Source organism: Brachyhypopomus gauderio, chromosome 14 (genome assembly GCF_052324685.1).
Source record: "Brachyhypopomus gauderio isolate BG-103 chromosome 14, BGAUD_0.2, whole genome shotgun sequence".
Lineage (NCBI taxonomy): Eukaryota > Metazoa > Chordata > Actinopteri > Gymnotiformes > Hypopomidae > Brachyhypopomus > Brachyhypopomus gauderio.
In genome coordinates this window covers 21528375-21552581 of record NC_135224.1, presented here as the reverse complement: position 1 = coordinate 21552581, position 24207 = coordinate 21528375, and the positions used below count along the sequence as shown (strand labels likewise).

The window sequence follows — 24207 nt, the reverse complement described above, 5'->3', positions numbered from 1 at the left end:
GACTCATGCTTATGTCTAAATGAAGGCCTTTGTTTGCTTAATTCTGCAGCTGGCCTTGGGTAGAAGACACAAGTTCTGGTGTCCTAAATTGGTATTTAGCAATAATTCGTACTTTCAAAGAAACAGACAATTTCCTATTTCTTGTGAGAAAAGTTTGAGAAATGTTTTATTCTAGTAATAAAAATTATTTGCTATGGAAATAATCATGTCCATAGACCGTCGTCTTAAGTGCAAGGTTGCAAGATTTAGACTTTATCTCTTGATATGAAACTTGGGCATTAAACAATACCACGATCCAAAGCCCGGCACGGTAATGCAGGCTGACAGCTATAACTCTGGCGCCATCTACTGGTGCACATATTCTTCGAGGATGACGTAATCAAAGAAAGCGTATTAGATTTGTGCACGTCAGGTTTTGCTTTACACTGACATTTTTCTGTTTATGTCGCAGTTGTAATGAGTACTGAAGAGTTATGCTCACCAAAACCGTAATAACCGAATTATTAAGCATTTATAAATCTATACACTTGTAGCGAGGGTCAAAATGGTTTTATTTGTAATTAGTTATAGTCTGCTTTGTCAGGAAATTCCACGAAAACTGCCAATCCCCTTCTCATTCACAGATATAGGATCATTACATTTCACCAAATGAAGGCAGGAATACAAGTAAACAGCCATGCTTTCCCACTGTTAACCTCATTAGACTTGCTACAGCAGTTTGAGAGCTTTCTTTTTTAACTCAAAACATCTGGTGACGGACTTGTTTGCATAATTAGGATTATATAGCTGAATATAGCGCGAGCTGGCGCGTTGCTACCGTGGTTGCACTCGGTGTGTACTGCAGGCTGGTCATTCTGCCTTGTCAGCACGTATTTACATACCGTTCCTTGAATCGTAGCCCATATATTATTTATTTCAATACATTGAAACAGATAACATATATCTGTCTTCTATATATTATCTGTCCAAGTAAAAAATAATAAAAACAATAAAAAACACGATAAACCATTCCCAAGGTTTATTTGTTCTGAAATGACACAATGACAATCTTAAAACACATAGCACAGGTCTCATTACAGTTTAAATATTACATTGCCTGCATTTTTGTGGTATATTAACATAGATATTGCATAAATTTGCTTTCTTATGGATAATAAGGCATGAGATTCTCGAGAATATTTCCTTGAAACGCAGTTCAGTACTGTTCAGTATAGTGCAGTACAGTTCAGTATAGTGCAGTACAGTTCAGTACAGTTTCGTGTACAGAGGGACGTCAATGTCTGTGAATAATGAATATCTGCGCCAGAAATGGAATTCACAGTCAAGGCAATTTCTTAGCGTGAGGGAATCGGGCTTTGACTAAACAAACAACGTACATTTGATCACAGGGCCGGACATCCTGTAAGCATCCCGCCCTAAATTTCACGGGTCTAAAGTGGGACAGTAGCCAACCTCCACGCCCCCGACACATGGGCGTTCACCCAAGACCCCAGGCGGAGGCCCGACGGGCCACGCTAACGACACACACGCAGTCCGGTTCTCTCGGACAACATCGCGCAAAGGCAACACCGAGCAACGTTCAGATATCAACACAATGACATAACCGTCACCGATTGCGCATTGCGCCGTCTCCCCCATCCCCCCCCCCCCCCCCCGTCATTACTCAAAGTTGTTTAAAAAAATAAAACCTGTGTTTCCTTATCACCGCTGAACCACGACGTGCTAAAAACACATCGTCCCTAATGACAAAAAAAAACCGCATATACAACACGTTCCGGATTTTCACGATCGTTTAGTTAAGCTGGGCGTACACTGTACGATATTTTAAATCGTGTACTCAGCTCCAGCTCAAACTGTACGACTAAATCGCAGGGTTTAAAAGTTCACAGCTCACGATTCATATACTCACACTATACGACCCGACGCTCTCATGCGATCTCACGAGGAGCGATTTGAATTTCAAACATGTTTGATATTCTTGCGACGCTGCGATTTCTGATCGGGAGTTGGTCGTGAGGTGTGAATCGCTCCTCGTTTACCTGTGTAAACTATACGATGCACGACACGCGATTGAGCAGAAACTCGGCCCGATCGAAAAATAGTCGCACGAGTGAAAAATCGGCTGAAAATGGGCCAAAAATCGCACAGTGTACGCCCAGCTTTAGTCAAAAGCAAAGTACACGCTTTCGTAACGACCCGGGTTCGCTCCACGCCCGCTGCGCGCGCGTCAGGCTGCGACGTCACGGGCTGCGTGTTCCCTCTACCGGGGGGGGCGCGTGCGTTTCCACCGGCTTTAGCGCAGACACAATGAGACCAGCAGCGATGTAGGACACCACGTTGGGGCCTGAGAGCGCAGACACGTTGCTGGGATCCTTTTTTTTAACGTTTATTTTTTGATGAGTTATACGCACGTTTTGATTCGCCGTGTTCGCGTTCGCTCGGTTCCGAGAGCGACGGTCGTCGCTGCGTAGAAATAAAAAGAGGGTGCACCGGTCAACAAGTTTTAAGTTTACCAGAATCACCCGAGCGGATCAGGAAACGAGGTTCGTACTTCGCTTTGTTGTCCATCGTAATTACTAGCAAGATATAATGTCGATGTTTGCATATTCGGATTATCTCGCCGCCGAATGTCTGGTGTCGATATCCAGCGGTCCCGTGCTGCATCGGCCCACCCCGGTGGCTGCGGCGGTCCGGGCCACTCCTCGAGGCCTTCCCCCCGGAGAACCGGACGGGTCGAGCGAGGACAGAGAGGTACGCGAGACCCTCAGACTGGAGGGGTCCAATATAACGACGGTGGCGGAGATCCTCACGGACCTCCACGGCAAGTTCCGACCCATGTCGGCCTATTCCGAGAGCAGCAACTCCTCGTGCGGGGAGAGCGGCTACACCACGTTGTCCGACTCCACCACCCCTACCCCGACCATGACCCCCTCCGCCACCCCCGTCCCGGCCCAGCACAACACCCCCCAGCAGATCTGGGGAGGGGGGGCGCCCCGGTCCCCCACCAAGCGCCACCCGTGCACGTTTGACGGTTGTGACCGGGTGTACGGTAAATCGTCGCACCTGAAGGCGCACATCAGGACGCACACAGGTAAGACCTACACCCGAACAAAGGCGTTCACGGGTCTCTTTTTTTACTTGAATGCGCCGACGTGGCTGTCGTAGCGCGAGCAAGCGCACGTGCGAAACGGCGGTTATTAATAAATTCGTCCGATTTTTCGTTTCTGGTGCCGTGACGTGCGAGCGAAGTTATTGTAACGGGCGTTTGTTGACTGTTGTCAAGGGCTTCCCGCACGGCTCGCATCGCTCGGGTTGCTGTAAAGACTTTTTTTTTCTAAGTGGCCTCGTATATAAAGGGTAAATCGAACTATTTTAACCTTAATGTGAACAAAAGAGATGAAAACTGCCAACCGAGGCCCCCGAACAAAGACATTTATGAACAAAGGAAGAGCGAGCGAGGGAGGACCGAAAGGCTTCGTGACGGGCGAGAAATTTGCATATGAAGGGAGTTCGAGTACAAACCGGGCGCGTGGTGGTGCTGGTTAGGTAACACAGGTTCGACTTATAATGTCCTATATAAGACAAAGCCCAGGGCTCGTATGAACCTTTATTTAGTTTACAGTTTTTTCAATTAGGAGGGGTGGGGGGGGGGAGTTTGGAAAAGTTGGAATAGTGAAACTTGGTGGTCTATACAGTGTAGATAGTGTGTGTTATGGTGTATTGCCAGCTGTGGGCTGTGTGTGAAACGGTGTTTCAGGCCTCATCTGTTCTGCTGTGTTTTTTAGGCGAGAGGCCGTTTCCTTGCACATGGGCCAATTGTGAGAAGAAATTTGCCCGTTCCGATGAGCTCGCCCGTCACCTGCGCACACACACGGGCGAGAAGCGTTTCCTGTGTCCGCTTTGCGACAAGCGCTTCATGCGCAGCGACCACCTGATCAAGCACGCCCGCCGCCACCCCGACTTCCACCCCTCCATGATCAACCGCAAGGGCTCGGGTCAAGGGTCAGCCCAGGGTCAAGGGTCATCTATTGATGCAGAGTCGCAGTAAGCCGGTGCCATTGTCTGCTCTGAGACTGGACCCGCCTTGTGGCTCCACTCCGCCTCCCGGTCCTCAGTCGGATCCCTGATGCCACGTTTTCCAGCACATCCACTTGACCTCTCGTTTCGTTCATAGCCCTCAGTCCCGCGTGCTGGAGTGGCTTCGGGACAAGCTCTTCATCTCGTCTTCCTCCACACCCCCCCCCCCCTTCAACCAATCAGCGATGACGTTCAATTGGTCTTCAAGGAACGATGACCGTCTGCCTCAAAACATTCCTCCTCGAATCTGATCTGTGTGATTCTCATCAAGCATGATTGACATGTGATGTCAAATAGGTCGCAAAACATCTGCTTTCCATTCAGAGGATCTGGCCAGGCGAGCGCTGTAAAGTTTAGCCCTCTAGCCTGAGCTGACGACGGACTCTCCAGCCAAAAGCACAACACGCTACTCCTTGAAAGCAGTTACAAGCCAACAAATCATCCTTCAACACCGCAGCACAAACCTTGCACTCTCTGTTGTGCCCAGATGACTCATGCTGTCTGATTTAGTCACGTCCACGTTTGAGAGGACACGGATGCTCTTTTCCTTGTATGAATTTGTGTGTGCAGTCTGTCCTTAAGTTAGACATGGTTCTTGTTTGTCATTCCAGTTCTAGGCAGATATTATGCACCCCGGGTTGTCTCTTCCTCTCTCGCCATGGCGTGTCTGAAACAACGGGGTTGACATAAGCAGGTCTTCACCTGCTCTGTTTTTTCTCATTCATTCAGTCTTTACATCATAGAGATCAAACCAAGTTATTGGAGATCCAGTTGTGAAATTGTTTGGTAATACCTGGTCATTACATAGTCCTTAATATGCTGAACTTGCATCAATTTTTCAAATTGCGATTTTTGGTTGGTTTACATTAAATAAGCCACTGAGTTTTACAATGTCCTGTGATTATGGTTTTCTTTATTCATGTTATTAATCAGGATAGTTAATACCTATATATGCTAAACATTGATAACTAAAAAATGGAAAGTGTATAATGTTTCATTTGGATAGAAACATTGGGCCTGTAACATATGGGGAAGCATCGTAATTCCATGCTGTACTTGTGCTAAGTGAGGTCTGTAATATTATAATAAGTTATTTTTTTTATTTGCAGTTGCTTTTTTTGGTTGGCAATTTATACATATATATTTTTCCTCCTGTAGAGTCAACACTGATGTTCCATGGCAACTAAAATGGTTCAGAGTGTTAATTTTAGGTCATTTGTATTATTAGCTTTTCATATAGAGCAAACATTTATTGTTTTTGTTTTATTATCCTTGAAATATCCTCATATTTGGACATGCATCATCATGTCTGATTGTGTTGCAAATGGCTTGTGTCTGTGTGTAAGCGTGTGTAAATGTATGTATATATTATATATATATCTATGCTAAAAGCTTCTACAGTAGAGATGTTCTATAAATTGCAAGGAGTGGTGCGTGTTGGGTTATAGACCTTATCTTAGGGGTTATAAAGTAAACACTTGCTCTAATGGATAGGCTAGTGCTGCTTGCTTGTTTTTTGGTTGTTTGTTTACTGTTTTGTATGTATGTGTGTATGCGAGTCTTGCATCAATATGTATGTACGTAGCAGAGAGACTGCTCTCCAAACTGTCCCACAAGTGGACACTTTGCCTCTATCTCAGAGAGAACAATATAACACATCAGGAATCTCAGAAAGCCTTAATTCTATCCAACTTATTTTGCACCACTGTTTACTGTCATACATTTTCTACAGGTAATGTTTGCCGTTAGGCATTTTATCTTCCTCAACTAAAGAAAATACTCATGCAATATTGCACTTTTTCTTATAGCTGTTGATGATGATGGTATTTGTCTGCTAGTGTGATGGGCAGCACTGTTTAATTGTACTTCCTGCTAAAAAGAAACACTGTGGAATTGGATCGAGACCTGTCACAATAATAAAACCAATGCTTTAGTCTCAGCACGCACCTTTTTCCAAGTGCTTGGACAAGTGCGAGAAAGGAAACCATGGACTTGTTTATTCAAGAATTACTCATTTCTCTCTTTTTTGGTAATAGTTTAATTTTCTCTCTCTGTACTTTGAAGTCTCTTTTTGGATCAAATATCTGGTTGATCAAAATCTGGGTACAAATGTCACCTCATTTACATATTTTTTGTGCAGTGTGCTCCTGTTTGCAGCCTTTAATAGGGTTTGTCCGTGTCAGCTTGTGTACTAGCATCTGTGCTAACTTGAGGCGCCGGTGCGGGTCCTACAGTGCAGGTAGCTGCTGGCAGTTATCTGGGAGGCAGTGGCGTTCGCCACTTTGATAAGGACAACAAGTCTAATGGCGACAAAGTTCTTTGTTGGTGAAAACACAAAACTACAACTTTTGATCTGTTTTTTCCCCGCTCGCACAGGTTGGCCTGTTCCCTGTGCTGCTCTCGGGGAAATGTGTTTTTGCCTTGGGCGGTGCTGGGGGGGCCACACGCCTGTTTCTCAATGCCTTGGCGTCACTCGAGTCCGAGTTACAATGCCTCCTTTCTGCTGTGGCATCAGCCCTGCGCTGGATGCCTCTCTTATTTCCATCCAATCTGCATTTAGTGCTGTGGACCCTCAGTCCAGTAAATGCCATCGCAGAGACCATAGCAACAAATCTTGACGTTTCTTCGCTTTTGACCTTTTTATTTGTATTCCCATTTGCCTATGCCTTGAATTTTGGTGACATATTTGTAGCGTTCTGATTTTTGTATTTGAAAAGCATCACTGCTTGTGCTATGTATTAGTACTCGGGTATGAAAGGAATACTTAACGCAGGGTCGCTAATGGACGCTAGTGAGATTTAGTTAGCGTTATGCAAAAGAAGATTATGCTAACTGGTCTAGAGTGCACTGGCCTGCACTCGTTGTTAGCCGTGTTAGCGTCTGTGGGTGAAGCATTCCTTTGATAAAGTGTAGAGGTATGCAGAGTGCCCTATAGGTAGATTAGAATAATGCCCACATGGGTGGGGCATATTTTAGCTGTAAGTCTAGCAAGGACAGCTAGTGTACTGTAGGGTTTGGGGTTCGGGGAGTGTGTTAGGGGTGCTGAAATGTTCACAGTGCCCAAGATCTGTTTGTACATCACGTCTGTATATCTATGAATTTGCTTGTTTGTGTGTTTGGAACACAGCTGATGCAAGAGTGAAAATTCTCTGCTGCCTTTTTTGCTTGATATTGATACAATCTTGACCTTGTTCATCCTAAAGCTGAAATATTTTATTTTTTACTTTTCATCTTTTTTTTTTTTAACACACTAAACCAAATATGCATATACTCAATGAAATGTACTTTTGCAGGCCAGTGATCACATTAAGATGATGTCCGTTGAGACCCTGTCAGGGTATCTTACCTACAGCCTTGTCTCGCTCTTGGAGAGGTAGTGGAAGACAGACATGCGCTTTAATGCAGCTCCTCAGGTTTTAAAAACAAATGCTGAGAAAATCCTCCATTCTTCGTGTGCAGCGCTGACATCTAAGGATGCTTTTCTTTTTTTACTCTGCTGATTTAATTTATTACATGCTGTTATGTGTGATTTTTACTTTTCTTCTTTTTGAGGTATGAAACTTTACTAATACTTGGGTTAATTGTTTGCCTCAAACCACAAAAAAAAACTGCCAGTGCTTTTTAAGTAATAAATAAAATTATTATGACTGGGTATTTGATCTTTTTTGTGTGTTTTTTAAATAAATGATTAAGTCATAAGATGCTATAGTTACATGTTTTACTATATGGAAAATTTATTTATTTATTATCTATATTTATTTACTCTCTGTTCTCTTATGAGGAGCTTTTCGATGTTTGGGAACTGCCATACTGTTAGCCACATTTTGCTAATAACAAATTAAACTTACCAGTATCTAAATTAGATCCATTGTCTTATACGATATTTGGGTCAAGTTTTCTATTAAAAATTCCCAGCTTTTGCACAAATGACAAACGACTGACACACACATGTGTATATATATATATATATATATATATATATATATATATATATAATATATATCAGTGTATGGACACACACTTGGCAGCCTGCATTTCACATTAACCGTGCTTTTATGCATTTGTCAGCATTTTTGCTATGTATATATTCACTATACATTTTTTACGCATAGGGAATATGTGACAAGGTTTGGCTATCCAAAAAATGTAACAAAACCATGAGCCCTCACAGAAAATAAATTATGCAATAACAGATGCAGCAATTTTCTGACTATCACCGATTGGTTCATAGTTCATCTCCATGGTCCCTGTCAGAGATGGGTGTGGGACCTGCGTCACCACGGTTACTATTGACATGGATGCGCTGACGGTCCCAGTCGGTGTGGGTGCTGTCGTCGTCCCAGATGGTGGAGGTCTCTGTGTCGCTGACATAGCCAGGTTCGCCCGTGTAGTGGGTGGGGTAGATGAGGAGAGGCTCCACAGAGAAGGCCAGCAGGTTCCTCTGCTCAAAGTGAACCAGGTACTCCTCCCTTTGGACAAATACAACACGAGTTAGACGGGCAGCGGCGTGTAGCCAACAAGCTCCAACAGGATTTCACTCCCAGTGAGATGTAACATGACATGTTAGCCGATGATGTGACATTAACTGCTGTTCTAGTTCATTAAGACAGTGTGGGAGACAGGAATTGCTTTTGCATGCACATTAAGATTAGCATTAGGATGGGATGATCTGAAAAATGTGACAATGTTGCAATCGAACTATGACCTGTTCAGAAATGTGATGCTTTTTAAACACCATATAATCCTTAACTCCTCCCCCATGCTGTACGTACGCACTTAGGTCTCTGCACTATATGATGTCAAAGCGTCATCCTGAAATTTAGAAGAATTTACAGTTCTGATTCCATTGGTTACTGTTCTCTGATTGGGTGTCGCTGTCCAGTGTTGTCAAGGAGCAAGACTTTTCCTCAGTTCTGACCATCCACGTGCTTATTTTTAACCCGTGGCTGCCCGATTGAATAAGGAAACTTGAATTGAATATGAGCATACAGATTCTACAGCATCTTCGAGATAAAATATTGAGCTCCAGAAGGACCATATGGAGACTTTTACGCTCACAATGAGAAAGGGCACACGGGGGCGGAGAAGCATTAAAGCGAAGAAGAAAAACAAACGCTGGAACTGAAAGGGCCTTTTTGCTCTTGGCATATATTGGTGGCTATTTATGCAAGAATCGTGCTTCCAAGATTCTAGAGATTTATGTTTCTTTGTAGTGACTACAAGGCTGCTTGAGATAACCTTATATATAATGGTTTAGTCACCTCCTCTAACCATACTTCCCAGATCACAGTTGGTATTCTGTGAGAAGTTTGAGAACACCAGCCATCCTCTCACAATGACTTTATTCTTTAAGATGAGCCAAGTTAGAAAGGATCCTCAGATAACAGTGTTGTGTCTGCTGAAACATGGCGTACTTGGGGTGCTTGTTGAACATGACGGGCAGGAACTCGTCAACGGGCAGCATTTTGCCCAGGGGTTTGACCTCCAAGAGTTTCTTAGCCCCCTGAAGGGAGAGTGCATAGCCCAGGGTCCAATATGAGTAGTCAGGCTTAACCAGGTTCTTCAGGCCCTGCACCCAGCTCTCCGGACGTGTCACCCGCATCCGCTTACGTCCTATATATCTGAGAGAAAAAGAAACAGAAAAACGTTAAGGTCAATAGTTTAAACTTTAAAGAGTGTCCAAGGCTGCTTCCATCATTACATCCCGTTGTCTAATAGTTTTTTAGGCTATGTTTTCTTTGACTTAGTTTTTATAAATCAGTTTGTGATGTCCGGAATGCTACATGTATACTAAATCCTGAAAGTAGCCTTTAAGTCAACCGTGCTTAGCCCGCCGACACGACACTGACATCAGGTCCCAGTCGAGCAGCGCGCCACCGACATCCTCCATGATCGCCTTCAGGCGGCTCTTGAAGTTGGGCTCAAAGCGGATGTCATCCTCCAGCACCAGTGTCTGCTGTTGCTGACGGGCCACCACCTGTAGAAGATGAGAAGAAGGCCAGCTTATGGAGGCGTGGTGGTTAGCAGGTTTGGCTACCGTGAATGCTAACTGGCTAGTTCTGTGAGGGTGACCAAACAGAAACCCTCAAATAGCTATTTGCTAAAGAAATATTTTCTTACTAGCGTATGCTATCAATCCCATTTTACATAAACGGCCATAACTCTGTAAAAAATGTAAAACAATATACATACATATGTGGATTTAAATGAACATATTGTGTGACCTTAAAAGTTAGTACACCAGAAAGTGATGATTAAATATTGTGTATCTGCCTGCATGGCGACGCTTATGAAAAACACCTGAGTCCAGATATTGTAGTGGCTGAGGAAGCAGCCAATCTCTCCTCTTGTGAGCACGCGGTTGGAGTAGGGGTCTTTGTAGCCAGGTAACATCTCAATCCCTAGATCCTGGAGCTGAGAGGAGTTCAGAGCTCTGGGAGGAAGTGAGAGATATGAAGAGATTTTACAATTAGGCAAACATACTCACTGAGCATTTTTAAGGACGTAAGTCCCATTTGAGGGCGCGCACAAATTGTAACTGGTCCTCAGTGTCATTACTCATCAGTCTCTCACCCCAGGAGCATTGCCTTTTGGGTATTTTTTTTGGTTAACACACAACTTTCAACCCAATAGTTGCGCTGGTGATAATGTTTTCCACCAAAACACACAACAGATCAATAGGGCTGATGTAGCCAGACTCCTACTGATGAATGAGAAAATAATGCCTGGCAACCAATGGATTAGTGTAGGTCCAAGGTGCTTCTAATAATCTGATTGGCTGGTGCGTTGTGCTGGTGTCTGTGGTGCACAGTGTGGTTATACGCTTTCAGTAGTTTAAAGTATCGTACTTGCCATCCACTGCATCTGTGAGAGTGACTTCAATACCCAGCACCCCCAACATATGCATCATTCGTTCTCGGCGGTCCACACGCCGCCTCAGATTAATCACATATATCTGACAAAAAGAGAAAAAGAGAAAGTTACAGTATGTTCCTAATACAGCAACATTCTTCTTGTGAAGTCGTAGTGAGGCACAGCAGCCCAGATGTAATGGGTGAGGGTGTAAAATACACACAGGCATTATTCATACCTCACTGAACGTCATTCTGTCTTTGTTTCTGGGAGGGACGTTCAGGTAACGTGAAGGCTCCAAAAAAACCTCAACTGGGGATGATACAGAACAAACAATGAACCGGATCAGAACACATCTCAAACACAGGAGTCTCAGGGGTCTTCTGGGAGAAGGTTCGGGGCCAGAGAAGGAGAAGGTGAGTGGAAGACCACCCTTCTGAGCGGAGTTACGCAGGGGTGAAAATTCAGTCCAACATGTGAAAGTCGTCTGTGTGAGAACAGGAAGGGGTTTGTGTGAGCAGACAAGAGAGAGAGAGAGAGAAAAGAAAGAGTGAGAGAAAAAGGGGAGAGAGAGAGAAAAAAAGGAGAGAGAGAGAGGTGAAAGGGTAACGGAGATAAATGAGGTCATAACTAAATCTACTTTCACTTTTTCACTTCAAGGAAACAAAATATTACAAATTGACTTTACTTTGTAGGCGCTACCAAAGCAATATCCTATAACCACGTATATAGAAACATTTTTGCACATATACATTAATAGCAATAACAAATTCTGAAGATTTGAATCTACTTTAGCAGTTTATTTATTTATGAAAGATTGTGAGCTATATTTAAGTACCAATCGATAATGATCATTTTCATCACTTCAGCATCACAATCCAATGAATAACTCCAAAACTGAGCTGCATTCACCAAATTATGTGTGAATGCGTGTGCTTAAAAATGCAGTACACGCATAAACCATATATAGCTCCTGCTTGTCAAGTACAGTGAACCTCCAGTTCACTTTTAAAGCTACAGCTAAAAGTGCTAACATAGCTAATGTCACATTTCGAAACTTAGCATTATGCTAACAAACCCCTCCCTGTTCTCCCAGATATCCCCCCCGCCCCAACAGCAAGGCGCTGAAAAATACATAAATCTTCGGACGGGGGGTGGGGTGGGGGGGGGGGGGTGGCGATCTGGGAGAACAAGGGGAATGAGGTCTCCGTATACCACTTACGAATGGCTTCTGTGAGAGTGTGGCTGAAGCTCTCCGCCTCTTCTGCCAGAGTCTGTTGTGACCGCAGTGGCACAGGCAGGTAGCCGTAGCGCTCCCGGTTACACACAAACATCTGCACGCCTGCCGAGATGAGAGCAACCAGGATGCTGTGGCCCCTTAACGCACAGGAACGTATATTCAGATAAATCTGTGCCCCAGGCTCCAAAGACGAGCTCACCTACCCGCCTGCCGGGCAGAGAAGGAGAAGACCATGATGTCGTCCAGGGCCCAGGGGTAGTGGCGGTGTGCTGGGTAGAAGGCCAGGGCCCGGGAGGCGCTACGTCGCAGGTCCAGCAGCAGGGTGGAGTGGATCATGGGTACGGCGTGGCAGCCTGTGCGCTTGCGGTTCCGAATGGGGACGTACTCTTCCGTTCTCCTGTAGTAGCCCTGGGGAGACGAGAACATGCGCTGACATCTCCGCTGGCTTCGTAGGTCTAAAGTGCTGAACATACCCACATAACACGACACCGGGAAAGTGAGTGACACCAGCTGCACTGGGTGGACGGTTGTACCTGCGCAGTCATGCCACACCAGAAATTGGAGTAGAGCGTCCTGGATTCCAGCATCGGGGCCAGCAGCGTGCGGTTCTCGGCCATCAGCTGGGTCAGCACTTTAGGGTTGGTCAGCAAGTTATCGCTGTCTGAAAACTAGAGGCGACAAGATCGCAACGGGCGAATGAGTGGACGGTTGTACCGCATGCACCCTGACAGACGCGCTGCACGCTTCAGTTAAAGCTTCTACAACCCCTCAGGCCACGTAGACCTGTATATAAACACACACATCAGGGCTCTGAAGCTCAAATCATGGGGACAGCTGCACAGGTCGGTGTTCTCTCTGCACCATGAAAATATGCTTATTTTCCAAGCAAACTTTTAAGAGATGGTTGAGACTTTTACAGTAACAGACTTCTAAGGGATGGTTGGTGTATATCGTAAGGCAGGCAGGTGGTCATCTCACCAGGACGTAGTCGGCCCACTGAGCCCGGGCCGATCGCAGGGCAGCTTGCTTCAGTCTCATCACGTGGTTGAATCTGGAGTCTGGCCACTGCTTGGGACCCAGCTCATCCACATAAGAACTACAGGGGCAATTAAAAGCAATTGCATACATGGCAAAGGCATAAACCAAGGATGGAACGGTGAAGCCCTGGGGGGCAGCACACGTTAGCCGTCCGTCTCCTCCATCACACCTAATCCATCTCATCAGTTATTTATCAAGCTCTTCTCTAAATCACTCGGAAGTGTTAGAGTGCTGTGGCACTTCACGACCGCCATGAAGCTGCGTGTGATCGCGGCCTCTCCGTACACCGTGTCACTTACGTACCAGGTTACGGCACGTCACGCCAAATAGAAGAACGCGGTGAAACTAGACGTCAAGATCCACCGTATAACTCCACTCCAGGAGAGGGAAGACCCCAGAGGTCTCCAGAGACTTAATGGGCGGGGACTTTACCTCCTCCCCTCCTCCATAGTCCTGAAGCGTGTGGAGTGATATAGGCTCTCCACCCTCGACAGCCACTCCTGCAGTATGGCGCTGGTGTTGTCAACATTGTGGTCGGTGGCAGCCCTGCAAAAGAGGCGAAGCAACTTATACCAGAGGGACACATGTTGTCTGTAGAAATGGGCTTGTTTCTAGGTAACTACCCTTATTTTTTAGAATTGCTGTGTTCTAATATGTGTTCTAGTACTCCACACGCCAGAACTGGAGTTGAGTTCTATTAGTTCATAGTTCTATTTCTCAAAATGAAACTATCTCCCACCCTCCCTCTCTCCCACTGTCTCTCTCTCCCCTCTCTCTCTCTCTCTCTCTCTCTCTCTCTCTCTCTCTCTCTCTCCTCTCTCTCTCCTCTCTCTCTCTGTCTTCCTCCCCAAATTCTTTCACTGCACTGTGACTCTTCTCTTCACTTCTTGGTGACACAACACTGTTTACTTTCTGAGCACAGCATATTTTAGACTAGGGTGCAAATTATGAAGCTACTCTCAGAGTGCCCATACAGTACAGTACAGTAAGCACCTTCTGGTGTCTATGACTGAATCGTTAGTTAAATGCAAAAACATTTGCCTGGATTAAGACAGTAAATTATGTCAGGATCATATAACATATCATTTCATATAACAATAATCTCTATCTTGTGCGATATATCTGTTCATTCATGCTATTAGCCACTAAATTAGTTAATTCTAACTAAATTAGTTAATTCATGTTAACTTTTTTTAAGCAAACTTTTCAAGCTCAGTTCTTTAAAACATAGAAACAAGATATTATCCTTAAACAAGTAACTACATAAAATCAACCACAAAAAAACACTTTAAGAATAAAACACTCATAAAATACTAGACATAAAATAACTGAACACATGAAAAATGATTACCAGATAGCGATTCGGTCCTTTGGATAGTCCAAGCGTTCGATGCAGCCCAGGTAGTATGGGAGACTGTGTTCAGAATTTCGAGCCAGAATCACAATCATCACCTTCGGCTTGAGGAGCGAGGACTCCTCTCTGACAGGTTCCAGGTTTACGAGAGCGTCTGAGAAGCTGAATACGGTAATTAACGCTCTGATCAAAAGCAGAGCGGATACGCTCCGAGCCGGCATATCCGAAACGGTGTGTCTGCTGTTTTTTGACAGGGAGCAGGGGCGGGGAGAATGTGGCACTTATCACGGGTCTGAAGGGACTGTTCAGCACTAGTGTGGCACGAGTCACCAATGAAACACGCCTTCTCTACTACATGTGGACAGACAGACAGACAGAGAGACAGACAGGGAGACAGACAGACAGACAGACAGACAGACAGACAGACAGACAGACAGACAGACAGATAGATAGATAGATAGATAGATAGATAGATAGATAGATAGATAGATAGATAGATAGATAGATAGATAGATAGATAGATAGACAGATAGATAGGTAGACAAACAGACAGATTACTTAATCGCTTACAATGTATCACTTTTATTCAGTAGACATTTTGTAAACAACACACAATACTATACATGCTTCACGTTTGGTAAGTGTTGGCTTTAGATTTAAGGAGAAACACTACTGATAAGGGATATCACAACCACATGGACATATGGTACAGTCTCATTTACACTCATTACGCATCGTGCCTCTAACACCCGGGCACTTTAGTGTTGGACCCAGCGGTGCGGAACAGTCCGGATGGTGGCCGTGTTCTCGCGGGTCATCACCCGAGTAACCAGGTCAAGGCTCATCCCTGCCACCTTCTCACCATTCACCTCCAGGATTTCATCCCCTACCCCCAGAAGTCCAGTGTAGATGTTATCTGTGGCACTACCACCAACGTGCTCCACATATATCCCTGGGGAAACATCCATTTGACCCCTGTGAAGAGCTAAACCAATTCTACATAATAAATCAATTCTACATAATGCTTCTGTTCACAATACTATACAATTCATTAGATATAATTAATCTTGAATCAGACTGACACAGAAGCTGCACAGAAAATGCTTGGGAACAAATGCCTACAAATGTATCTAATACACAAAGACGTTTTTCTTTAATAGATTAATATGAATGATTGGTCTTTGTCGAGTCACAATATTAATACTGATTATTTCCAATACCTGTTTTCCTTGATGACACTACAAGCATTTTATTTTTTGAAACAACTAACCAAGGTAGCTAGGTAGCTATCCAAATGGGTTGGTTAAAATGAGTCTTATATCTCCCCTGCGCAAACATCCTCCACAGAACATGTATTTGTCATGTCAGTACTGCAACATCCGACTGTATTCAGCCGTAAGTAGAGCAGGGCAGGTCTTACCTGGGTCTAGGCGACCTTTGCCCCTTGAGATGACAAACCCAAAGGGTCTGTTAGCCGTTCTGGTAAGCTCTATCAGCAAAGTGCCATCAGGAAGCACCTGCACCAGTCGCCCCACTGGGCCTGCTCCATGAGTACCAGCCAGCGCTTCTGTTCCCTCTTCACTCTCATTCTCCCTGCTAGCACAAATATTTTTGTTTGTGCAAATATGCACGTTTGAAGATAGAAGTCAAATAGAGATTTTGGTGAGAACAGATTTTGGCATTCCACACACTTGGGCCCCAGACCAAGAGGCAGTGGAAGTTCTCCAGGCACGGCTGAGTGCTCCAACTTCCTCTTTGGTGACGGAAGACTCTGCACGGAGGTGGCCTTGCGTAGCTGAGCAAGAGAGGAACCCTGGTAGAAATGAAAGACAAGAACACGTCACACCCAGAGCACCATCCTAGAAATAACGCGTCCCGGCGTCAGTAATGAACACCAGCCATACTCACTGTGTGGAGGTGCTGCAGCGATGGGGTTCTCTGCAGCGGGCCTTGGGAGGCGGAGCTAGAGGGGGTGTGGCTCGGGGAGGCGGAGCCATGCCTGGATGGGGAGGAGCACAGGTGCTCCATGCTGCTGGATCGGGCACCCTTGACCAGCTTACCCACGCTGTTCAGGCCCATGGCTGAGAAGAAACGCCGCAGAGACAGCCTGGGCTTGCCCTCTGACCTCCTACACAAACGTCACAGGCGTAACACTACGTCGTTCAAATGTAACACTTAATCGCGTAACACTACATCGTTCAAATGTAACACTATGTCGTTCAAATGTAACACTTAATCGCGTAACACTACGTCGTTCAAATGTAACACTTCATCGCGTAACACTACGTCGTTCAAATGTAACACTTCATCGTGTAACACTACATCATAAACAACAATAAGCAACATATCCCCACTTCTTTGTTATTTCCTGTTGTTGACATGGCTGGACATGTGAACTCTTCTTAAATTCATTTTTAAGTCTGATGACAAAACCAATGGTATAGTTCTTTCACTTTTCTTTATTCATTTTAAATGAATGTTTAACAGTGAGTTTACAGGCTATAATAAAGTGCACTTGGTTTCACCAAGGAAACATATGACATACTTAAGAAATAAGTTCACACATGGTTAAAAAAAAGGGTTTAAAGTTCTAATTATTTATTTCTAGATGTGAAGAAACGCATTTGCATTGTTCATTTAATATGATATATTAATGAATTTAACACACTACTCACAAAATTCAAAATAACCCAGAAGCATCTCGAAGTAAATTATACTGAGACTTATACAGCTTTAGGAGACTCACTTATCCTCCCACTGTAACTCCGCTTTGCGGTGCTCTGCTCTGAGAAGCTCCGCCCTCAAGTCCTCAGCCTTGGACATAGCCACGCCCCTCGTCACAGGCGCCCGGGGTGCACTGCTGCAGCCCTCCTCCCGGGCTAACGAGCAAACAGCGTGTCCGCCATGCTTTGATTATTCATTCATACATTCAACAACCATTGGACAAACATGCCCGATGTGAAGTTACTCTACTCATGGCTGTGCTTACCATCCACTGGGTCCACTGCTTCCCGTATTGCCACAGCCTGGGGTTCAGGAGTCAGCGGAGGTGAGGAGAACTTCAGAGGGGAGGGGAGGTGTGACCCACGGATCTGCATCACCCCGTGTTGTCCCGCCTGCCTGTTCTTCAGAGCCGACTTGATAGGTAGCTGTAGGCCGGGCGAGTTTCTGGCAGTCCTGGGCTCCTGAGAGGTGTCAAGGTCAAAGGTAACGTGCACTGGGGCTTCCGTCTGTTTGGAAAGAGGGCCGACGATGTCCTCCAGCCCGGATCTGGTCCGTGAGTTGCGTCTCTGGGCCAGCAGCTCCTGGCGGCGGATGTAAGGCCCGTGACTCGTCTCCACTCGGTTGTCCCCTTTGCGGGACCTCCGGCGCAGCTTGCCGAAAGCCGACGCCCTTTCCCCGGCCACGCCCACCCCTGTAGCATCCATGCCCCCTGACAGGCTGCAACCCCCAGTCAGCATGACTCCCCCTAAGACGTGGCCTGGGGTAATCCATGGAGGAGCCGCGTTGCCCTGGCCACGTGCACCAACGAAACCATCCCCGGAGGAAGATTCTTTGGCAGGACCAGCCGCCACGATGCTCCCGCAGGTCCCGCATCTCCTAAAGCTTTCTTGGAGTGTCGCACCCTGTCCATCGTTGATCAGAGTGGCTGCTGGGATTCCGACACCGGCCACAACAGCTCCGAAACCTCGGCTCGCCTGCAAGACATCGAGGGCGTCTGCTTTTGGCTGCTGGCTGACCTTTGACCTGCACGCCACCGCTGGCCCACGCTTGTTCGCCTGGTCCAGGTGCCGCTGCTCTTCCTCTTTGTCTGACTCATCCTCGAAGTGCACGTGCGCAGGAGACCGGCTATGCCTCTGCATAAACTCCACATGCACGTTTGTCCTGCCACCGATTTCAAGCAGACGGAAAGATGGAGGCGCTAACTGTTCTTGAGGGTGTGGCCTATGTGCTGCAGGCCAATCATTTTTAGGTAACAGCTCCCTATATAGTTCAAGCACAGAAGCATTTAGGAAAATTACTCACAGTACTGAGGAAAATTTTCACATAAGTTTAATGCAATCTTTTGTTTACTTGAACTTATTAGTCTTTATTCTATGGTGATGTGTTATATGTAACTTGTTTATTTTACTTTGAATTAAAGCCCATAAAACAGACTTTGTACACAGTTTATAATCAAACTGGGCAGTCTGTGAGTTCAGTGAAACAATTTTAACACATGTGCAGATACATCTATGATATTTAAATGAACACACATTAATAACACATTAATAACAGTAATAACACACATGCCCAGCAGTGTTAAAGGCAACCACTTGCAATCTGAAGCTTTTTTTGACCTCAGGAAAATTTCGGCCAAAAATAAACAGCTTGCAAACAGTAAAGACAAAAAAGGTCAAATAAATGTTTTAGCTGCTTTACTATACACTGTACTAGTGAAAATTATTTTTCTTTATTCCACATAATGATTATTTGACAGATCACACACCTAACTTCGTTACAACAGGACGTTGCTACCTATACATTGTTATTTGATGACAACACCTTTACTCCAGTTTTGTCCTATTTCAGCGATGTATGAAAATACATCCTGTAATTTAACAGGGCATGAGAGCATTATTCCACGTTAAATGGATTAACAACAGTGCCCACAAATCAAACATAAGAGCCTTTGGGTTGATTTTGCATATGTGTATGCATATACATACATATTCAGCTATTCTGGATGAGCAGAGAGGCAACTTTATAAAAAGCCAGGACCCAACACCATATTGATGATATTGGCAGGTGGAGTGAGGACTCACAAGGGGTCAGCAGAGCGAGTGGCGTGGACGCTGTCGGGGTCCCGAGCGCGAGCCTTCCAGCGGGCCCTCTCCAACAGACGCTTGGCCCGCTCGTGACGCCAGCTGAGGTCGGGGTCGGCGGGTCTGGCGGCGGGGCTGAGGCGCGATAAGAGAAGGGGCGGACGTGTTACAGCGAAACGCGTCTGTGACAACGGAGCACAGCAGGAGAATTTAACCAATTGCTCCATTCTGCCATTGTCTGGGACACAAAATGTAGCCCATTGGCAGGTCACGTAAACCCCACGTCACGGTACACGGCACGTAATGCTGCTGTATATAATCTCTCCCAGGGGAGAGTACTGTTTGTGATGAATGAGCTTAATCTGAGGGTGATGTGAACTGTGTCATATGGGTCCGTACGCTTCGCCGGTTTATCTGTTACATCGACCAGACACACGGTAGTCTATATGTATATGTACTGAGGTTTTGTGTCTTGATTGTGTGTGTGTGTGTGTGTTTTAACTGAAAAATCAGAAATCAAATGCAAAAAAATCAAATACAGGTTGAAAGAAGGATTGTTGAAACTGTCATGGCGACAGAAACAAACAAACAAAAAGACGCTTTCAGATGTGGTACTGGTTAAACTTGTTTGTTTATTTTCCTGTTGCATCAGAATTAGTGTAAGTATTTTATTGCTTCATACTGACCTCCTCATTATACTGTCGTTATTTAATATATACAACACCCACTTTAAGGGCCCGCCAAATTCTACATAGACCTAATCCAGCCCTCACGACAGCATTGTGTCTAAAAGCGCAGTGGTTAGATGTCCTAGTGCCAATCTTGTGAGAACTTGTGGTGTGATTGACGAGGATTATGACTCCCACCTTAAAGTGAGGTCGGGTCCATACGTGCTGACGGCTGGCTCCCAGTCGGCCTCTTTATATGATGGAGGTAAACCTACATCAGGGTGGGGGGAGTGGGTGGGGGAGTGGGTGGGGGGAGTGGGTGGGGGAGTGGGTGGGGGGAGTGGGTGGGGGTGTGGGTGGGGGGAGTGGGTGGGGGAGTGGGTGGGGGAGAGGGTGGGGGGAGTGGGTGGGGGTTGGGGGAAGGGAGACATCCATTCATCTCACTGTGGCTGCACAATGAGCTGTAGAAAAGAATACAATATTCTCTAGAAAGAAAGTTCTCAAGAAATAATAATAAAAAAACTCTATAATAGTAATACATTTAATTCTTTGGCTTTCTCAAATCCAGAGTCACTTCGCAAAAACGACATACACAATATTTCACAAACACAATCACCAAAAAGGAGGTGTTAAACGAAAATTTAAAAGGCGTAAAATGAAAATGAAAACAAACATCTTTTAGAATCTGTTTCCTGCTATCTCGTTCCGGACCAGCAGCGAGAGCGACCCAAGGGCGAACCTGTGTCACACCCCTGAAGCTGTAGCCTGCCAAACCGTTTTTGCGGCCGTTTCCATGGTTACACAACACCCCCATGAAGTGGGGTGGCAGATTTCTGCCTTGGGTTTCACTGACGTGGTATTAAAACATTATTATCTGACCAGACCCTGCTCCCTCCCAACCCCCACGTCTGGAATCAGAGACAGAATTGGGCCCATCTGCTCAGAGGGGTTACAGACTTTCTCCTGTAGTGACTGCTGGCTATGGGACCCATGGCCCTCTAAAGCTGGTTATGTCAGAGGAGATTACTGCCTGGGACATCGCTACCACTGACCACCGCCAAGGAAGCAGTGCCATGTGTGAAGCATTGTGGGTAAGCTTATCTTTCCCAGTCGTGTTCCCTTGATTCTGTTCAATATACTGTGATAAATCTCTAGCTGAAAACATGGCAATACTTTAAAAGGAACATATTTTCTTTGTACACTCTCTGTCTGCCTGTTTAACCTAATATTGGTGGTCTGAAGACTGCACCTCACCTCTGTATATATGTTCTGGATCTTGACATACTTCTGTGGATTTTGCTGCTGTGTTTTTGCATTTCTCTGCATTTTTCTGGTCTATCTCAACCTTCTCCATCTTGGGTTCTATAGCACCTACTGTCTTCCAACCATCTGCCCTCCAGAGCTGATCCAGGGTTTCAGCTGGACTGGCTTCCCTTTGGCAACGTCTGTAGAAAGCACCCTCCGAGCAGTTTGACCTTTGCAACTCCTTGTGAACTTCAACACCTCCAACCTTGGGCTTCGTTCTCCTCCACAACTCCCCCTCACAGGTATGTGTCATGTTCTCCAGGACTGTGAAGGGTGAAGGAGCACCCTGACTGTTTAAGACCAGGCACTCTGGCCAAGTCAGTCTCCAAAAGTCTCTTGGAGGCTCCCAGTGCCTTGGAAGCGAGGTTGGCTTTGGTGGGAGGGAGCTTGCAGTCCCACCTGCCACGTTTTCCAGACGGGATCTCTCTCCAAGTCCATGCAGGAGGCTAGCGACCCAAAGAGAGGAGTCTTCTCCTCTCTGTTTGTCACAGGTCTCCTTCTGGGTGCCAGTCAAGAAGGTGTGCACGTGAAAAAGAGGCTCAGGACCCTTATCGTCAGTAGTGATCGTTTTCTTCCTCTGTCCCATGGGCAGAACTTGGCTTGCCGATGGCTGGCCCTTATCCACATGCTTTTGTGCAGATTGTTCCAAGGGCACTTTGAGAAACTGGTCAGGTTTCTCTTTCCCTTTACACTTCCTCTGCGACATTTCTTCAAACTTGCAGTGCAAGGCAGACACAGCCGAACTGGGCTGAGTGGGAGAGGAGCCGTGGGAACAGGAGGAGGGAGGAGGGAGTCTGGGGCCATGCTGAACAACTGCAGGTGTCCCATGTTCTTCACGCGTCTGAGTCCTCCTCTCCACTTTGCTGGACTGCACTGCCGTACCCGTGAGGTTTTGTGCTTCAGGCTTCTCACCCTCCATTAGCAGCACCTCTAAAGGGGGTTATGAAATGAAAGGATCTGGGAATAAAAAACTAACCAAACAGGCAAAGCAGGCACTGAAGGATTTTCCATGAAGTGGACTGAATTTGTTTGAATCGTCATATGTGTTGTGTTCATAATAAATGGCTTAAAATTGGTCAGTTATTTTTGAGATATGCTAGAAAGTTGATGTTTCTTTTAGAAAAGAACAATCAAACATGTAAACGTATTAAAATGTTATGTTATGTTATGTTATGTTATGTTAAATATATACATTGTTCATTTAAGACTGCAAAAAAGAGGACTATGGACCTTATAATATGTACAGTATAGAGCAGGAGTATAATTTCTTTTGGCATAAACAGAATCTATTTCATTACATGAGGGCAACCACCTTTATCCTAGGCCTATTGTGGTAAGCAACTCAAGTCAACACATTTACACAAGAAATTAGAGAGTCGTAATGAGTTTTAACAAAGACATAGCCTGGTGTATAACATTTATAATGCATTAATTGCATATATATATATATATATATATATATATATATATATATATATATATATATATAATTGCTCAATCAATTACATAAAAAATCTGTTTATTACTCTTCAGGAATAATTTACCTTATATTATCCGTTGTTTTACTATCTGCCGTATGACGCAGCCCGAGGACGCGCTATGCTCCCCCAAATCTTCGCAGGTGATTGGCTACAACGGACGCTTCTTTCTGTCCCTGCCTGCACGCGCTGTTCCTCGATGCAACGAATGCGTAAACGCATTTCCCCTTTCACGTCTCCTCTTAAATGTTTGCGCGCGCCCAATATTCATGACTTGCCCGTTAATCCTCTCAGAAATCACACGGATTAGACAAAAATAGAAATTAATGGGTTGTTCTTTAAATCCTTTGATGCGAACTTCGTTTATTGCGTAAGTCTGTGTAATACACATTACATGCACTTCAAGACCACAGTATGATATGCATGGTGGCATTGACACCAGACCAGTACAAAAGTGAAGTAATTTGTAAATAAATCGATGGCATGGTTTACAACGTATAACCTAAATAAAGTTTAGTTTTTATGAATTAAGACAGAAAGATACACAGCCAACACTGTTGATGGCAACATAATTACTATCCAAGATAAATTAGAAATGATTATTAAATAAAAGATAAATAGAGCCTCATTCATTTATTTAATTATTTAACAAACGCAGTGGCAAAATATTTAGAGAATGTTCTTTCTAACATGCTTAGGACGTTCAGAATCTTAAAGTATGATTATTATACCGATTCGGGAATTCGCTGAACCACTAAAAACCAACACCGAAAAAATTTTCAATCAATTTCACACGCAGCGCGCATACATTAAATCCTTCCATCAACCCCTCAGTGAGCGTGCACAATAAATACAGTATGTTCAAAATTAAATGTCACCTTTGTGCATGAGTACGGAACAATTACCTGCACGGAACGTAGTGGGGAAATAACACTTTACAAAGAAAGAGGTAAATATGTATTTGGATTTCTGTATAATTCAATAATAATATAGATGTCATATATCACATTATATAATCAACATATAGTTTTATTTCACTATAATATCTAAGTTTATATTCTCCAGATTCCATGCCTACAACAAGCGGGTTTTGTTAACCAATTCAGCGGCCTCTGGCTTTTCGGTGATGAACTGCAGGCAAAATCCAATTAAAGAAGCACTTTGTGAATAAGCGATGTGTCATGTCGACCGTTCATGAGTTTGTGTAATGCTTTACTTCACTTTAGGGTTTCGTCTTTACACTCGATAATTAACAGACGTTTCTTAAAGATCCAGTTGGTGAAGTTCTTCGCCTCCGAGCCTCGCAGCCCTCGTTTGTTTACGCCTGGGCGAAGCCCCGCTGCGGTGCGCGCTGCGGCCGCTAGGGGCGCCAGGGCCGCCCCGCTCGCTT

The 24207-nt window shown here is 44.9% G+C and overlaps 3 protein-coding genes and 1 long non-coding RNA gene across 5 annotated transcripts; 2 read left to right on the top strand and 2 right to left on the bottom strand.

Moving 5' to 3' along the window:
• The first annotated feature begins 2259 nt into the window (after positions 1-2259).
• On the top strand, positions 2260-7729 carry LOC143474901 (Krueppel-like factor 9). Its single transcript, XM_076972563.1, has 2 exons — positions 2260-3091; positions 3786-7729. The coding sequence occupies exons 1-2, from the start codon at positions 2590-2592 to the stop codon at positions 4046-4048; spliced, it is 765 nt and encodes a 254-aa protein (XP_076828678.1). The 5' UTR covers positions 2260-2589; the 3' UTR covers positions 4049-7729.
• A 378-nt stretch (positions 7730-8107) lies between these two features.
• On the bottom strand, positions 8108-14942 carry colgalt2a (collagen beta(1-O)galactosyltransferase 2a). Its single transcript, XM_076972865.1, has 12 exons — positions 14559-14942; positions 13640-13753; positions 13148-13265; positions 12703-12837; positions 12373-12577; positions 12152-12271; positions 11168-11241; positions 10926-11032; positions 10378-10510; positions 9927-10054; positions 9492-9698; positions 8108-8546 (listed from the first exon to the last, which is right to left on the bottom strand). The coding sequence occupies exons 1-12, from the start codon at positions 14780-14782 to the stop codon at positions 8303-8305; spliced, it is 1809 nt and encodes a 602-aa protein (XP_076828980.1). The 5' UTR covers positions 14783-14942; the 3' UTR covers positions 8108-8302.
• Positions 14943-15078: 136 nt separating this feature from the next.
• On the bottom strand, positions 15079-24200 carry LOC143475758 (uncharacterized). Of its 2 annotated transcripts, none has more exons than XM_076973682.1 (10): positions 22884-24200; positions 21289-22269; positions 20233-20305; positions 19367-19501; positions 17551-18545; positions 17308-17440; positions 16470-16689; positions 16253-16374; positions 15982-16157; positions 15079-15513 (listed from the first exon to the last, which is right to left on the bottom strand). In XM_076973682.1, exons 2-10 carry the CDS (start codon positions 22256-22258, stop codon positions 15320-15322), a joined length of 3018 nt encoding a protein of 1005 aa, XP_076829797.1. In that variant the 5' UTR covers positions 22259-22269; positions 22884-24200; the 3' UTR covers positions 15079-15319. The 2 variants fall into 2 exon arrangements, with proteins under 2 accessions (XP_076829797.1, XP_076829798.1); XM_076973683.1 differs by having other exon boundaries at positions 15982-16154.
• LOC143475762 (uncharacterized) lies at positions 20917-21859 on the top strand. Its single transcript, XR_013121111.1, has 2 exons — positions 20917-21125; positions 21403-21859. It is a non-coding gene; the product is annotated as an uncharacterized LOC143475762 (long non-coding RNA).
• Positions 24201-24207: the final 7 nt, after the last annotated feature.